Raw genomic sequence first — 18619 nt, 5'->3', positions numbered from 1 at the left:
CGTCCCAGGAGCTCCTGCCCGGATCACAGCCCGAAATTCCAGGCTGGTGGCAGAAGCTCCCAGAAGGGCCCGTCGGGCCAGGAAGCCATTGCTCCGCGCCTTCCCGGCTGTTTATGTGGCATTACGGTGTTCAGCCCAGAGTACACCCGAACCCACAGCAACCCCGACGTGGGGCGAGGATCCCTGGCGGTGACTCCTGTCCTGCAGGGCACGTATGGAGCCACCGTCGCCCCCTCCCGCCTCATGCGCGGGAAACTCCGCGCCTCGGCGAGCTGCGCCGGCCTGTGAGAACCCGAGTGGGACTCGGCCCCCCGCACCACAGAACGTTTCCCGCGGGGTTGCCATGCGGGAAGCCGGCCGCGCCCCAGGGCGCCAGCCACGACCCCCGCCGCCACTCAGGCCGCGGCCCACAGCCTCGAACAAAGGGCGGCGAGTGGCGGCGGCGGCCCGGGGCGGAGGCTGGGCGCGGGGGCGGCCAGTGGGCGAGGAGGCCGGGCTGCGGCCGAGGGCCCCGGGCGCGCTTCCGCCGGCCGCGCCGCGCACGCCGCGGTAAATGGGAGGCTCGGCCGGCAGGGGCGGGGGCCGTGCAGCCGGGGACTTTCAGGAACTGCAGGAGCGGGCGGCGGCTGGAGTCGCCGAGCGCCCAGCGGCCGGGCCTGAGCGCCGAGACTCGCGGCCGACGCGGAGCCGCCGCCCCCGCGCGGGGCCCAGCTGTAGCCGCCGCCCTCCCGGCTCGGGCCGACCAGCCGCGACGCGGGAGACGAGCCGGCCGTCCCGGGCCGGGGGACCCACCCGCCATGGCCACCAAGGTGAGGGGCGCGCGGCGCAGGCCGGGCCGGGCGCTCGGCCCCGCGGCGGCGCGGGAAGGACCTGGGGGACGTGAGCTGGCCGCGCCGGGGAGGCCGAGGGGCAGCGCCGCGCCCTCGGTGGGGTCGCGGGTCTGGTCCGCGGCCCATCTGGCCCCCTCCGGGCGTGGGTGCTGCGGGCCGCGCTGGCGGTCGGGGTCGCGCGTAGGCTGGGGGCCGGCGGGGGCTGGGCTCCGGCGCGGGTCGGGACCCGGCGCGGCGCCGTTTACAAAGTTTGCACCCGAGCGTGGGCTGCGGGCGGGCGCGCAGGACGCGCCGCGGAGGCTGGACGGAAAGTTCCCGCAGCCCTGGGAGGTCCTGGGGGAGCCGCTGGGCCCCTGAGGCGGCTGCGCGCCGTGGTGACCCGCTTCCCCGCCGCCCCCGCGTCCCCTCCCTCTGTCGGCCGCGGGACCCTCGGCCCGCGGGGCGGGTTGGGAGCCGAACCCCAGCCCGGGAGGACGCGGCATTTTCAACCCGGCCTGCGGGAGTTCGCTGCCGGGGAGGGCAGACTCGGCTTGAACACCCCGCGCTCCACAGCTTTCGCTTCTCTTATTTTTCTCTTTTGTTTTGCTACCTTTTTAGTCTGAATGGTTTTGCCAGCATGAATAAAATACCAAGAGGGAAATGACTGTGCTTTCGATTGCGTGTTTGCCTGAAAAAAAGGGTCAGGCCCGAATTACGTGGTGGAACTTTAACTCCTGTTTGGTAACTGGCTAGGAGTGGTGGTTTGCCTACTTTTAAGTTATTGTTTATGAAATTAGCAGTCACCCTTTGATACCTGAGTCGTCTAAAGCCACCCTCCCACGTCCCTTTTCTTGGGCGTTTTCAGTAGTTACTTGATGTAAAACAGTCACTGGGAAAGCCACGATCACGGAATGAGGACCTGGGGCTGGAAGCTCCTTCAGTGAGCTCTTGATTGATCTGTGATTGGTGCGAGGAGTGGATTTCCTTTTTCACATTGCTTTTGTGATGCCGCTTTTATAAACATCAGCATCCTTTTCCATGTTTATTTTTGAGATCTCTAAACTACTTTTGGGTTGGTGAAAACCTTAATTTTTTTTGTTGTTGGTGGGGTGTGCGTGTGTTAGGTGGAGGCATTTGGAAAAGTGATAAGAAATTTGAAATCACTTTGAAAAGTCAGAATTGCCTGATTTCATTTCAGTCTGCTGAATTTTGCGCTCTTAATCTGTCTAGGTGCAGTGTTTTTATTAAAATGGAGATTCTCCTCCAGGAAACCTGTTGCTTCTGTTACTGAAATGATTATCTTCTTGTTTATATATTATTGGTTGTGCTATTGTGCTTGGTTTTACTAGATGTGGTAGAACTTGCTACCTTTTCAACATGTATTAATTTTCTGTTGACCTTTTTTAAAATAAAACTTAAACCAAGGATGTTTAAGGAAATTTGATTTTAAGGTTTGTTGTCAAACATTCCAGAAATTACCAGTTACACATCCTAAGACACATTCATCTTGCAACCTTAAAAGTGGTTTGTGACATAGAGATCTTACTCAGTTGTGCTCAGTGTTGTGGTGTTTCCCATTCTGATCCACTGAAGCGTGTTACATGCCCTGTCCTTTAAGTGGAATACAGGTTAGCAACTAGTGGTGAGATACATAATGAACTTTTTATATGATAGTTAAGCCTAAACTTAATTTTTTCAAAAAATTGAAAAAGGACAGTGGTTCTTCTGCTAAACTTTAGTCTCATGTGTCTTCACTAAACAAGCCTTAAGGCATGTGTTAGTACTTCCTAATTTGTTATCTACACCACTCTGAAGGCACATTCCAGTAATTCTGACTTTGTTTCTTTAAGCTTTCTAATCACTGTTGCACACATACTCATTTCCATGTTTACAGTGTGACAAACCACTTACATTTTAAGAAAAGGAAGAGCAATGAAGCACTTATTTAAAAAGGACCCTTCTTCAGGTTTTTTGGTTTTCTGACTTCCTGGCGATTCTTGTGTCAGACCAGAGGGGGTTTTTTGGTTTTTATTTTAATTGCTCCCAAGAGAGTAGAGTTGTCATTGTTGCTTTCCCCAGCCCCCATACACAAAGCCCTGCCCTTCCCCACGTCTGAGTAGTTTGAGTCTTTTTCTTCCTTTTCTTTAATGGGTAGGTGGGGAGGATGTACTTAGTAATAACTACTAACTTTTAATAAAATATTAGGCTCACATGACACTCAGGTTCTTGCTGTGAACACTAAGTGATGAGAAATATATTCAATATCTGGATCTATTACATATGTTGGGGTTCCCTTTGAATTTACCACAGAATAGCTTTAGTTCTCTTCAGATACAATTTTCGTATTTATTCTTTTTTTTTTTTTTTTTTTTTTTTGAGACAGAGTCTTGCTTTGTTGCCTAGGCTAGAGTGAGTGCCGTGGCGTCAGCCTAGCTCACAGCAACCTCAAACTCCTGGGCTCAAGCGATCCTTCTGTCTCAGCCTCCCAAGCAGCTGGGACTACAGGCATGTGCCACAATGCCCGGCTAATTTTTTCTATATATATTAGTTGGCCAATTAGTTTCTTTCTATTTATAGTAGAGACGGGGTCTCGCTCTTGCTCAGGCTGGTTTCGAACTCCCGACCTCGAGCAATCCGCCCGCCTCGGCCTCCCAGAGAGCTAGGATTACAGGCGTGAGCCACCGCGCCCGGCCCTCGTATTTATTCTTAACATGTTTTCTTGAAAGTGCAATTATCTCTGAACTGTCATGACTTTTAGAAACTCCACTGGTATATTCACAATAGAAAAAAAATATCTTTTTGAAGAAGAACTTTAATTGGGCAGTTCTTCACTGGTAAAGAAATTTAATCAGTAACTACGCATTTTAAAGGAATTATCTGTTTTTTGTTTCTAATCCTTAGTAGAATATTGAATTCACTTAAAGTGTATACTCTCAGTCTAATTATGTCTCATTTTACAAATATAGAAAAAGGCTACTATGAGTGCTTTAGCCTTGACCTCTGTTGGAAACCTTTGAAGGCTATATTTTGACATAATCCTATGGTGGACTTGAGTAAACTAAGTTTTATTTAAAACATCAAGTCTTGGGGAAGAAATTAAGAATTTTTTTTCAATATATGTCAAAAGGGACATGAAGAAAATAGTGGAAGTTAATCCATATCTGTAGAATTTAGCTATAATTTTCATGTCAGAGTTAACCTTTGGTAACTAATTTAGATCCTTTTATGCTTACATAATCACTTTTAAGAGTAATCATTATAACAGGATTCTAGGATTTCCTGATTTTTGTTTTTTTAACTTTTCAGCTTCAATATATAAAGCTGCTATATACGTGTTAATACAGATCATCTGATTGAATTAACTAGGTGTAGAATGTTAGAAATACTAGTAGGGAATGAGTGAATTGCTTAGGTCTCTTCCATGAGGTAGATTAGTGAGAACAATTTAGACAGCATACTTTATAGTCTCTCTTGAGCTGAAACCTCTTTACTTGAAGGAAAGAATAGAAATATATTTCTAAAGGGTCTTAAGGATTAAAGTTGATTTGTATAATTTTTTAAAAACAGTATGGAAAATACCATTCTATTTTGTATAGCAGTAATACTTTTAAGTGTCTTAAATAGAATGTACAGTATTTGTAAAGTCAAAAATAATTTTTGTGACAGTAGAAAGATGAAAGAATTTCTCATTGAAAAAGGAATAGATTAGAAAGCATAGAAATTTTGCAAAGTTTTCTACTGTGCTCTGTTTACATTAATATATTGAAAATTATAGTTATGCTTTTATTGCCCAGTTAAAACTTTTTTTTTTTTTGAGACAGTCTTGCTTTGTTGTCCAGTCTAGAGAGTGAGTGCTGCGGCGTCAGCCTAGCTCACAGCAACCTCAAACTCCTGGGCTCAAGCGATCCTCCTGCCTCAGCCTCCTGAGTAGCTGAGACTACAGGCATGCGCCACCAGGCCCGGCTAATTCTTTCTATGTATATCAATTAGCCAGTTAATTTCTATTTATGGTAGAGACGGCATCTCGCGCTTGCTCAGACTGGTTTCGAACTCCTGACCTCCAGCAATCCACTTGCCTCAGCCTCCCAGAGTATTAGGATTACAGGCGTGAGCCACTGCGCTGTGCCCCAGTTAAAACTTTGTATCTCTTTGCATATGCTGTTTCTTTTCTGGAATGCTGTGTCCTCTTCCCCAGGTACCTTTTTTTTGGGTGTTAGGTCTAAATGTGTCAAAGTATCATTGCCCCAGGAAAGCCTTTCCTGATTGCCCTGACTGATGCTACAGGATCACATCATGCTTCCTGGCTGCCATTTTCCATTTGTTTCTGTGACTAATGGCTGTCTCCTTTGGGTGCTGTCAGCCACAGAAGGCTAGGACAATGTGGTTTGCTCACCTTTGTATCCACAGTGACCAGTTAGAAAGAGCAAAAAGATAATCTATTGAGATAAATGGCTCACTTATTAAAGTTAAAGAAAACTCTTAATCTGCAACTCTAAGCCTTCATTCTTCTAATTGTCAGTTGTAGTAAACATTTTTTAAAAAAATACACAGGTACAATGCAAAATTTACATCTACAGCTTAGGTATTAGCAATGTTTTTAAAATATAATTCACTTTTACTAATGATTACATAAGAAATTGGTTCTTATGTTTTAGGGTAATTGGAACAAGTTTCATACTTCTGAGACTTTAAAAAGAGTTCTCTTTAACCCGTGAGTTGTCAGAAATGTGTTTAATTTCCAAAAGTATAGGGTTTTTCTGTTTATCTTTTTGTTGATGATTTCTAACTTCATTGCATTGTAATCAGGGAATCTGATTAATAATCATTACCGTACCTGGTAATTTGTTGAGGCTAACTTTATATCCAGTCAGTTTTCATAAATGTTCTATCTGTGCATAAAAAGAGTATGTGTATTCTCTTGTGTGTGTATACTGTATGTCCGTTAGATTTAACTTATTAGTTATGCCATTCACATCTATCTCCTTATTAATTGCTTTTCCCTACTTGATCTGTTGTATCTAATCCTTTGTTTGCTTGATGGCGATGTTAAAATGATGGGTTTGGCCTAGCAGGGTGGCTCACACCTATAATCCTAGCACTCTGGAAGGCCTATGCGGGACTATTGCTCAAGGTCAGGAGTTCAAGACCAGCCTGAGCAAGATTGAGACCCCCATCTCTAAAAATAGAAAGAAATTAACTGGACAACTAAAAATATATAGAAAAAATTAGCTGAGCATGGTGGTGCACACCTATAGTCCCAGCTACCTGGGAGGCTTAGGCAGAAGGATCACTTGAGCCCAGGAGTTTGAGGTTGCTGTGAGCAAGACTGATGCCCCGGCACTCTAGCCCAGGCAAGAGAGTGAGACTTCTGTTTCCAAAATAAAATAAAATGATGGATTTGAAAAATTTCTCTGTTTAGGATTAGTATTATCTTTTAGGTGAATTGAAGTTTTTATCAGTATAAAGTAACTCTCTTTAGTAATGCATTTTTTCTTAAAAGACTATTTTGTCTAATGTTAATGTGATTTCACTAGCTTTCTTTTGATAAATATTTCCCTGGTTTATAAAAGCCTATAGCTGAATTTTCCCTTTTTGTTTAATCTGGTAACCTTTGTGGCTAGGGAATTTTTGTCTGCTTCTAGATTTACTCACATTGTACAGTCTTTGTTTGCTGTTCCTTGTTACATTTCAGTCCTTTCTGATAACTCTCCTTCTGCCTAAAGTGAATTGAAATTTCCGTTAAGAAGGTTTGTTTTTGGTGAATCTCTTATGTATAAAAATGTATTTTGCCCTGTTTGTAAACGATAGTTTTCTAGGTACAGAGTTCTAAGTTGACAGCATATTCTCTCAGCACAATGAAGGTAGCCTTCCCCTGTTTTCTACCATCTTTCAAAGTTACTGCTAAGAAGTCAACCATCTAATTATTGTCCGTTTGTAGGTGGTGCAACTCTTCTTTTGGCCTGATTCAATCAATCAATCAATTAATTTATTAATAACGAGGTCTCACTCTGTTGCCTGGGCTGTAGTTCAGTGGCACAGTCATAGCTCACTGCAATCTCAAACTCCTGGGCTCAAGCAATCCTTCTGCCTCAGCCTCCCCAGTAGCTGGGATTGCAGGTGCCTGGCTTCTGCCTGTCTTTAATTCCTTCTCTGTGTCTTTAGTATTTTGCAGTTTAATTATGATGTCCATGTGTGAATTCTGTTTACCCAGCTTGACATTTCCTGGGTGTCTGGTATCTGAGAATGGGTGCTTCAATAGTTCTAGAACAGTGCAGTTCAGTGGAACTCTCTGTGATGATGTTCCACACGTGCACAGTCCCATGTGCTGCTAGCCAACTGCCACATGTGGCTAAGGGACAACTTGAAATGAGGTTAGTCTGACTAAAGAACTGTTTTTTTTTTAGATAGAGTCGCACTCTGTTTTCTAGGCTAGAGTGCCTTGGCGTCAGCCTAGCTCATAGCAACCTCAAACCTCTAGGCTCAGGTGATCCTCCTGCCTCAGCCTCCCGAGTAGCTGGGACTATGACTACAGGCATGCACCACTGTGCCCAGCTAATTTTTTTTTTTTCTATATTTTTAGTTGGCCAATTAATTTCTTTCTATTTTTAGTAGAGATAGGGTCTTGATCTTGCTCAGCCTGGTTTTGAATTTTTTAAATGTGTTTTTTTTCAAGTCAGGGTCTCGATTTGTTGCCCAGGCTAGAGTGAGTGCCATGGCGTCAGCCTAGCTCACAGCAACCTTGAACTCCTGGGCTCAAGCAATCCTACTGCCTCAGCCTCTGGAGTGGCTGGGACTATAGGCATACACCACCATGCTTGGCTAATTTTTTCTATATATTTTTAGCTGTCCAGTTAATTTCTTTCTATTTTTAGTAGAGATGGGCTCTCCCTCTTGCTCAGGCTGGTCTTGAACTTCTGACCTCGAGCACTTGTCCCGCCTTGGCCTCCCAGAGTGTTAGGATTACAGGCGTGAGCCACCATGCCCGCCCTTTGTTCATATATTTAAGCTTCACTTAAAGCATATAAAAAATTTATTATTTTGTGTTTGTTGATTCTAATATCAGAAATGATTTAGACATCTGTTTCTGCTCATTCTCACTCATGGTGCCTCGCTTTCTTGTGTGTTTTGTGATTTTATTTTTTCTGTAGGTCGCTCATTTTCTTTGGAACTTTGAGGGAATTCTTATATTTACATTGAAGCTATATTCTTCCAGGTGGGATTTGTGTATGGCTTTATCCATCTCCTGGGAACATTACATCCTTGGGGGTCACTGTATTTTTAATGTCTGGCCTATATGTTTTTCCAGCTATGCTGTGTAGCATAAATATGAACCTCTGATCTTAGGAGAAATTTCTCTCTTTCCCACTCTATTTCATCAATGATAAGAGGTTTCCTTGCATAGATCTTTGTACCCTTGTATTGAGGTCCTTTTGGAGTCCCAGCTTGTAGCTTAATACAGGAGTCTTTGTCTCTTACTTCCCCTGCCACCTTACAGTCCTGAGAGCACAGACTGCCTCAGGGTCTGTGGAGATTCCTGGTGAGATCCTGCCTCAGTGCGTGCTTCTCCAGGGTCTCTGCCTTCACTTCCTTTGTGACCTCGCCAGAGCTCTGTGTGTGTGTGTTTGTGTGTACTCTGCAATGTGTTTTATAAGGTATTAAGTTGTGTGTGTGTGTGTGTTTGCTTTAATATTTTATTCAGCACTTGCATTCTTTCAGTCTGGTGATGGTTCAGATATTAGCCTGCTGTACTTGCTAGGATGACATCCAAGTCGGAGCCCCTTTACAAAAGGCTGTGAAGTGAAAGGAGTGGAATATGTGCACACAAAGTGTTAGTCTGTTCTCTTCGGGAGAGGTGAAGAAGCATTTTTATTGAAACCAAACCTCACTCAGAATTTCACACTGGGCATTTCAAAACTTTCCAATTGGTTTTTCTTTGTCTTTTTTTTTTCTTTTGACTATTCAAAACACATGACAGATTTCACCCTTCTTATTCATTTTTAGACATTGTAAATACTGTACTTAAGGATGCTATTCAGTCTGACTCAATTTTTCTAGGCTATTTTTAGTATCTGAAAATCAAGTCATATAGTGTTATTACCTACAGAGGCAGTGCTCAGAAATCATAGATTTGCGGTGTTTTGTTCAGTCAAAGAGACACCTAACTTTAGCAATAAGTTAAGGAGGGGAAAAGATAACTTTATCCTTGTAACTGTTACCCATTGTCATCTCTAACTCATTCATTTGAACTTCCATGAACCCATTGCAGGTCCTCCCCTCCACCTGGGGATGTCGGTAGGAAGGGCGTGTCCTTGTCCTCTAAGGGCTCAGTGTCTGGGAAAGCGGAGTTCTCTTTCTGCAGGGGCACAGGATGCTTCCTGGCCTCAAGCCAAGAGGCTTTCAAAGGATCTGAGTCTGGAAATGCCTATTATTTTCTTTAGTTCATTGATTGAGTCTTAACCCTTATCATTTCAGATGCTTTAAAAATATTTATATAGTACATCTCGACAGTCTGCAGGTCCAGACTCTGTCTTGTCGGATCCCAAATATTTAGTTCAGCAGCTATGATGTGCCTCTCCTGTGCTGTAGTAAAGGTTTGGGTCCTCCCTGAGAGTTGACATTCAAATATTAACGAGCTGTTTAAAATATACCAGTTTAATGCCAGTTTAAGTGTATTTTCTAATATAAATTCACAGAAAAGGGCTTGAAAATGTAGATGTGTGTGTTAATAGTAGTTGTCTATCTCATGGTGGCTACACTTAGGAACATCTTTTCATCTTTTAGCTTGTTTTGTATCCTTAAGATTTTGAGTAATGAATACTTGTTGCTTTTGTAATAAGAAAATTAAAGATCATTTTTTAAAATTTAAAAATGTACTGTCTTTAACTAGACTTCCAAAGCAGATTCTCAAATTTATCTACCTTTTGTTAATTTGTTTTGGATAATACTAAGATGGAAAAATGTTTTTAATTAATACTTACAGTAAGTGACACTTTGATAGAAAAATGTACCATATTTTCTTCTCCCAAAGGAGAAAATAGTATGTTTTCTAACTTTTTAAGGTAACTAAAAACTTACTGAACAACCAGAATTGAACCTGAGGGTCTTAAAATTTACATTACAATAAAATGTGTAATTTTACCTGCCTCCTTGTGCCTTTTCCCTGGGGAGCTCAGAGAAGGCAGAGCGGCTAATCCTTTGTGGATCTGGAGCAGTTTCCATCACTCCCTGCCTCTCCCCACCTTCCTAAGATCACTTACTCCTCAGATTTTAGAGTTGAGAGTTGAATACTGTGATTTTACATTCGTTTCATTGATGCATCAGATTTGCTTTGCCTTGTGACTGACATTGCCAGTAAGTAAAGCATATTCAGTGTCCTTGAAAAAACTCCCCCCAAGTCCCAGGAAATCAGTGGTAGCCTTTAGGTTACTGAGATTTTTTATTACAATAGATTGATCTATTTTAACCATTTAAAGCCAAGATGATACCAAAAAGTGTGGAGATTTTTTAAAATTCTTATTTACTTCGGACTTCGGATAGTTTTACTACTATATAATGTCCAGAAGTAAAGTTCTTAATGTTTAAAAATCCATTCCCCTTTTTGGTAAGTAGAAACATCTCATGCCCTTTCTGTAGTTTGTATTATAAAAGTGATAGTGGTGGTTCTCTAAAACACAGGTATTAAATGTTTTTTTTTTCCTAAACTCTCCTGTTCTCTGACTCTTTAGGAATCTGCTATAGAGAAAGATTATGCCAATGGTAATAGCTTCCATTTGAGAGAGAAATTGGACTCTTACTAAAGTGCATCAGTATTTTACAAGTGCTGTTTCTTGAGGGTTGGGTATTGATGATGGAGCTGTGGCACTCTAACTCTAGCTGTGTCATAGCCACACACCTGGGAGCTTGTTAAACCACACATCACTGGGCTCTGATTCAGGTTTCTGATTCAGGAGGTCTGGTGATGCCAGTGCTGCTGGTCTAGGAACCACCCTTTGAGAACTACTGTTGTGGAGGATGACGAAGAAAAGTAAGGGCCTGGGCTCTGTGTTAGATTCCCCAAGATCTGTGAGGCAGCACACAGGTGCGCTGCACTAGCCTGCCATGTGCAGGGAACACTCTGTCTTGCTTAAAGGGTTCTTTTATCTAACTGGGTTCAAGTGTGCTGAAAACCACAAGGTTGGTAAAGTATTCTCAAAAGCCGTTTAGTTTCTTGTCAACTTGCAGTGTTTTCAGTATTCTGTTGATTGGTCTTTTGTATTATATGCAAAATGTCTCAACACTATTAGAATCTCAGATTATTTTGGTAGCTGGTTATTTTCCCTGTGGCCTTTTAAGTTACTCAGAAAACATGCTGTACAATTTTGTGTATTATTGTAGTTCACAATAATTAGATTTCTTTGCTTTGTATACTATGTTCCTAAAATGATTGTATAATGAGAATAATTTTAAATTCACTATGGGGGATTACTGTGTTTTTAATTATTTTATAATTCAGACAATGTATGATATTTGTAAATCCAGTTATTTATCTTATTTGTGTGATATGTATTTTTACCTAATTTTGATGAATTTGAATTTCGGTGGCTTCATTTTTCCTGTTTGCCCACTTAGAAGTTTTCAGGAAGTAAAGGAACACATGTTTGTCAAAGCCAGAGGAAAGAATGGGAATAGGCCCCAAACTAGATAAACCTACCTCTGAATAATCAAATTGATTTATCTAGGACTCATATATGCATGATGGCAAGGGCATACTTTAAGTAGCTTTGTGATTGTGAGGCTGTGTTCTTGTAACTTGCCCCTGCAGAATCAATAAGGATTAATGTGTGTCTAAATAGGAAAAGTGCAGGAGATTACGAAATCCTTGGCATTTACACCATTCAATTTCTTGTTGAGGAGACCTTAAACTGCATATACTGTGCCATTAGTTATGGAAGGACTACATTTAATTTTTACTATCTGTTGTTAACATTAGAATATTATTATACATGAATATCAAAGGGGTATTTACAGGAAATGTTAGGTATGTTATGTTGCTACCAAAAATCAAAAGCAAGTTTTTTCATTCAACAGTCTGTCTCCAGAATTTATACTGTAATTGAAAACACATGAACATTTTCCTACTCAAAGAATTTATAGTCTGATGCAGGGAAACAGACATTTTAATGTCTTCAGTTAAATGTTATATGCTATGGTAGAAGAATACATATATAGTGTACAGTGATGATAGCACAGTATTTGGCATCAGAAATGAGGCCCTCCGATCTATTTTCCACCATTCACTGCCATTGGAAACTTATAACAGTAAAAATAAATTTATGTCAGTAGAGAGGCCACAGTTGTAAAAATTGTATGTAAAAACAAGTGCTGGTTGGCTGGGCGTGGTGGCTCACGCCTGTAATCCTAGCACTCTGGGAGGCCGAGGCAGGTGGATTGCTCGAGGTCAGGAGTTAGAAACCAGCCTGAGCAAGAGCGAGACCCTGTCTCTACTATAAATAGAAAGAAATTAATTGGCCAACTAATATATATTGAAAAAATTGGCCAGGCATGGTGGCGCATGCCTGTAGTCCCAGCTACTCGGGAGGCTGAGGCAGTAGGATTGCTTGAGCCCAGGAGTTTGAGGTTGCTGTGAGCTAGGCTGATGCCACAGCACTCACTCTAGCCTGGGCAACAAAGCGAGACTCTGTCTCAAAAAAAAAAAACAACAAGTGCTGGTTAAATATTGTGATATGTATTATAAAAAGGGTCATTTCGTAGGTTAGGGAGTGGTGTTAAATAAATGAGGATATGTTTAGATTCAGGTCTCATTTAAAATGTTCTTTATTGTAGTGACTGACCTTGCAGGACAGAATTACATTTCAGAGAAGGTGTAAGTGTCCAGTCACTCTGGTTGTGCTTTAAAATTTTACCTGAGACTGGTCACATTAAGCCACTTTTAGGAACCAGTGAACAACATGTGCTAGGCAAATCTGTTTCTGTAGTATAGTTCGTTCTAAATTCCTTGTGGCTGAGGACATAGTGTTTTCGAATGGTTAAAATGGATCTGCTCCTTTTGATTTCCAGGTAAGCAGTTTAGTTAAAGTGTTTGGAGTGTTTTGTATACCTGGTTTGCAATACCCAGAGCTTACTCTAGGGTAGAGATTCCCAGCTGGAGTGTTTTCTGGATCTTTAAATCTAAATGGGCAAACATTGTTTATAGACTGTGTATCTTCTTCACATTTGCAAAACCATTGTTAAAATGTATAGATTATGTTAATAAAATATTGATTCATTTAAAAATACTGGACTTCAGGCTAGATACTATGGCTCATGCCTGTAATCCCAGCACTTTGGGAGGCTGAGGTAGGAGGATTGCTTGAGGTCAGGAGTTGGGGTCTATAGTGAGTTATGATCATTCCACTGCACTCTAGCCTGGGAGACAGAGCGAAACACTGTCTTTAAAACAAAACACTGAAAAACTTCATAATGTGTTTTTGGCATTAAGTATTTCTTAGTTATACTTTTGTATAATTAGTGTTATCTGTGGAGGGATGTATGATGTATGTATGTAATGAATTAATTTTGAGGCCATTGGCATTCCTCTGTGATTCATTGTAGCTATTACGTAAAAGCCCATTTCCCTTATTAATGGTTTGGTTTCCCTGAATTTTATATTAGAAGAAAAATTTTGTTGTGCCTTCTTTTAGAGAGGAAACGAATGAATAAAATCAGTTCTACCTGATTAATGTGGTGGTGGTGGTATAGCATAGACTTAGCAGCCTGGGCTCAAATCCCAGTTGGGTCCAGTTACGTTTCTTTGGAAAGTTACCTAATTCTTCTGTTTCCTCATTTGTGAAATACAAGTAATTGAATGGATACAGGTGTGAATTCCATCGCACTATCCAGGTGGGGGAATAAATAGAACTTTAATTTCCTGTAATAATTGACAAGTTATGTCCCCACCGTACTGGAGAAGTGGAGCTATTATATAATCTAGTTCTATTATAAAATATATATTATATAATTATATAATCTGTTATATAATTTAGTCCCCAGGGTAAGCGTAATTCAAGGGTAGGAGTGCTAATGTGCCATGATCTTGGAGGATGGACCCCATCTGGCCCTCCAGTCACCTCCCCAGCAGGTGTTGCTTGCTCTTTTAGGGACTGTTTTGCTGGTTCCGTGTTCTTTTGGGGCACATATCTCTGCAAAGCTCAGACATTTTCTCTCTTAATGCAGTAAATAGATTTTTGGGTTTTTCCCCTCCTGTTGTGTTGTTGTTGCACTGGGGTTCTGAATGTGGGGTGAAGGTTCTTCTCCCCAGGTCCGGCCGTTGTCTCTAGTCTCTGAACTCTGCTTCCCTGTCATGTTTTCCTGCAGCCCAGGTAATCTCTTCCTGGCTTTGGGAGTGCAGTCAGAAGTGGGAGGAACAGGGGCCTCGCTGCACCTCTCCCTTGCAGTATTTCTCACAGGTATTTTCTGTACAGGCCTGGAGATCTCTCTATTCTCAGGGCCTTGGGAGACCCAAACCAGAAAGTCTTTATTATGCTCCATCTGATCACATTCTCAGGGCAGTGGGAACTGCTGGTTTTGGTTGTATAGGTCGGAGAAAGAAATAGAAAAAAAAAACTAACGATGAAAAAGCAACATTTCAAAAGTATTGTTTCTACCAAGTTGTCTCAAGAATGTTGTGAAGTTTTGCATAAAGGCCTTACCAAAGTGTCTCGCCATATAGCCGGGAATAGTTGTTGTGGCTGGGTGCTGGTACTCATGTTGTTACAAAACAGAACATACACTGGATCTGTTAGAACCCAAGGTATAGGGCCTATCTTAACTGTTGGGGAGCTGAAACTAGTTTTTCTAATTTCAAGCTACTCTTGTTGTAGAGATGATGAACTTTTTTACATACCTGAAACTTCAAGTTAATCCACTTTCCCAAATCTGTTTGTCTGGCTATGTACCTTGGATTCTTTTGCCATTTCCTCAATGTGCCTTGTTAATTCTGGCAAATTACCTTTCATACATTAAAACAAGATAAAAACAAACTAGGCTGTTAGAAGCGTGGAGGACAAAGGTATGAATGAAGTTGAAAGCACACTGGCATTGGTAGAAAATCTATGATATGATACCACCAGGCATGCTTAGCAGATCTGTGTACTAAGTTCGCAGGAAGCAAATCTCACTGGATCCTCATGGTAGTAGATCATCATGTTATTTTGTTCCTTCAGCAAATTTGTGAAGTACCTACTCTGGGCCAGAAACCATTGAAGCTTTAGGAATACAGCATTGAAGAAAATAATTTTAAAAATCTTTGCCCTGAGACAAAACCCCCTGCTCTGGAGCTTGCATTCCATTGGGGGAGATGGCAGCAGACAAGGCAAGGAAGAGAAAGGTAGAGCTGGGAAGAAGAGAGAATGTTGGGGGGGGGTGCACAATATTAGATGAAGTGGCCAAGAAAGTCTCACTGGGAAGGTGACACTGAAGACAGAAGAGAGAGTGGGTGTCATTTGGATCTGTAAGGAAAGAGCATGGCCCTGGGCCGGTGCCTGCGGGGCCGCTGTGGCTGGAGCTGAGGGAACAAAGGGAAGGAGGAGGGCATCTTTGGGAGCCAGGTCGCAAAGGGAGTTGGAGGTGATCACAGGGGCTTTGGCATTTATTTGGGAAGCCATTGGAGGAGTCTCAGCTCACCAAAAATGACTAACATCTGTCCTTCTTTCTTTCCTTTCTTTTCTTCTTTGTCGAGCTTGCCTTTACTGGCCAAGGCTGACTACGTGGAATTAACACTGTTCACTTTGATATTGGATTTAAATGTTATTTTATCCCTCCTTAAAACTTCAGTGATTCTATCCAATTTAAGTCTCAGTAGGAAAATCCTGTGCTCCATTTAAGTCAATCAGCAAGAGAGCTTCAAAAGGATAGTTTATCCTTTTGATAGATTATCCTTGTATATATGAGGAAGACCCCAGTCAAATCAGTTGAAAAAAATTTTTAAGAAATAATGATTAAAAAACTCTTAACATACTGAATTTGAGATTCTATCTGATAGAAAATTTCAGATTATGTCTCCTAGATATACTGAAAGAAAATACATAAAACCCATCAGACCATTTGCCCCTTTGAGCTAAAATAGTTGGTTTGGCTGTTAGCACCATCATTCTGTTCACCTGACAGGTGTCCGCTCAGACAATAAGTAAACTATTTTCAGGCTGCAAGATTTCAGGCAGATAAAAAACATTTATAATCAGTTAGTACTGACTGCATTCCTCTTCTAATTAGGATCCCTGTTTGCTGGTTTCTGGTGTAAACTTCCCCAAAGCCTCAGCAGTCTTGAGAACAGCCCTATGAAAAAGCAACTGGAATACTGAGAATTGGGTCAGAATGTTCTCAGGGGCCTAGAAGAAATGGCATCATCCTGGTTTAGGATTGTGAAGTTCACTGAATCTTTATTCTTTCCTGGTTCCATTAAGTGAGTTTTTGATGTGAAATTATATTACTGGAATTTCATATTATCTGTGCTTAAAACTCCATGTCTGTTTTAATTTAAGATCTTTAAGATGGAGAACACCCTCCAAAGATCAGGAGAGACAGGGATGAAGATGAAGACTTTATTCCTTACAGGCCCTGGGGGACACAGCAAGCCCGGAGATCACACTCAGGGAGGCCAGCCAGAGACAGATCCAGAGGTCCATGGGCCAGTGCTTTTTTACTGGGTCCAAGGCGTTGTCCAAACAGTTTCCCCTCAGGTTTAATTGGCGGGTTTACAGCAAGCAGGCACAGAGTTTGAGGAAGTCACGCTGCGACTGGGAGCTAGTCACTACAGCGTGTCTGCACAGTCTGTGTGGGGTGTGAGGGTCAGGTCCAGTCACGCAGGCTGTATGTGGCTGTCCCACAGGGAGGTGGTACAGGAGGAAGTCGTATAAGGCAGGTATCTGGCCCACCGCACTGAGGAACTGGGAAGAGGTGTAGAACTGGAAGGTGCCATGGGTGACTGAGCCCTGCTTCTGGTGGGAGACAGTCTAACACATTCAGAGTGGTTGCTAAGGCAGTATAAAATTATAAGAATTCACCATACTGTGACTTTTAAAGATATTATCCAAACAGTTTGGCATGATTCGGTGTTTTTATTTTATTTTAACTATTTATAAAAATTTCAAACATGGGCTTAAGTAGAATAGCACAGGGAACCCCCACGTACCCATTGCCAACCTCAACAATTATCAACTCCTGGCTAATTTTATTTCCTCTAACCTCCACGCCCCCATTTCCCCTTCCCTCATTATTTTGAAGCAAATTCCAGACATTATTTCTTGATAAATATTTCAGTATATATCTACCAAAATGAAGACATTAAAAAAAAACAACACATAACCATCCTGTTAATCATACTTAAGAATTAAGAATAAATCCTTAATATCTTCAAATATCTAGTCTGTTGGTATGCAGTGTAGCCATTCATAAATTGTTTGCTCTGTTTATGTTGCTTGATAATACATGTGTTAAGGTGGGACAGAGCCATCTATTACTGATTGGCATTTGTACGAATCTGCCCGTGTTAATTCAAAACAAATTTTCCCCAGGTAGTGTGACCATACAGGTAACATACCTAAAGATTTTAGGATAGGTGCATGTGTTGTTTTTCTCTTCTTGACGCCAATGCACTTAAAATCCTCAGGAGACAAGACCTTTCTAAAACCTTTCTGTACAGCTTAGGTGGTGCCAGTAATAGGAGGATGCTTAGAGGGAGAGTTGGGAAGAGTGGGGTTATGTGTATGCATTTATTGGCTCGGAGCTGGGAAGGTGGGTGCTGGCCTTTCATCTTCAAATGGTGCCTATAGATGGTTAAAGAGTTGATAGAAAAGAGGATTAAAAGGAATATACAGTTGACCCTTGAATAATGTGGGCACTAGGGGAGTCAACCCCCTGCCCAGGTAAAAGTCCATATATAACTTTTGACTCCCACAAAACTTAACTACTGATGCCCTACTGTTGACTGGAAGCCAACATTATCAACAAGATAATGTAAACAATTGATTAGCACATACTTTGTTATATATATCATATACTGTATTCTTGCCATAAAGCTAGAGAAAAGAAAATGTTATTAAGAAAATCATAAGGAAGAGAACATATATTTACTATTTGTTAAGTAGAAGTGGAGCAAGCATTATAAAAGGTCTTTATCCTCGTTGTCTTCACATCGAGTAGGATGAAAGAAGAGGTGTTGGTCTTGTCTCAGGGGTGACAGGGGTGATAGGGATGGAGGAAAATCTGCATGTAAGTGGACCCTCTCAGTGCAAACCCATGTTGTTCAAGGGTCAAGTGTGTACTGTCTTATTTTAACTTAAAATATATAAATATACATTTATTCATCAATCCCTTCATAGAAAGCCAAGGTCTTTAAGTATATATCTTTGTAGTTCTAAGTGATGCATTTTGCATAATCCACACTCATAGCATATTGTCTACAATTTCCCTTGAACAGTGTGGGCATTTCTTTTAAATTGCTGAAAGAATTTGAAGATGATTCAAAGCATCATGAGTATAGACTCCTAGATTTTTTTTTTTACATAATTTAAATATCTTCCCATCCAAAAGAATCCTAGATTTTTGAAAATTATTTCCCATTTGTCTTAACTGTTGTCTCAACTACACTTACTTTGACAATAAACTTCTCAGCAACTTTTTATCAAGTTCCTCAAAACATTCAACTTAGATTTCTTAGAAACAATTACTTTCTTGTACTCATGTTTCATTAGCTTATGAAATAATTCAATTGCGTAGCTACTCTAATAAGTGAAACTTATTGTAATCACAGCTGGTTCTTGGTAAGCATATGA

General features: G+C 41.5%; 1 protein-coding gene across 2 annotated transcripts in view; it reads left to right on the top strand.

Annotated features, from left to right (window-relative positions):
• The first annotated feature begins 496 nt into the window (after window positions 1-496).
• Window positions 497-18619, top strand: part of SNX9 (sorting nexin 9) — a 122669-nt gene continuing 104546 nt past the window's right edge. The window contains exon 1 of one of the 2 annotated variants that reach the window (XM_012759636.2): window positions 497-809. In XM_012759636.2, the coding sequence (XP_012615090.1) occupies window positions 798-809 (12 nt within the window). In that variant the 5' untranslated portion in view covers window positions 497-797. The remainder of the gene's footprint in view (window positions 810-18619) is intronic. The other variant, XM_012759637.2, reaches the window with a different exon arrangement.

This window comes from Microcebus murinus, chromosome 5, assembly GCF_040939455.1.
Source record: "Microcebus murinus isolate Inina chromosome 5, M.murinus_Inina_mat1.0, whole genome shotgun sequence".
Lineage (NCBI taxonomy): Eukaryota > Metazoa > Chordata > Mammalia > Primates > Cheirogaleidae > Microcebus > Microcebus murinus.
Note: the sequence above shows the minus strand (reverse complement) of the source record. Positions and strands in the feature narration are given on the sequence as shown.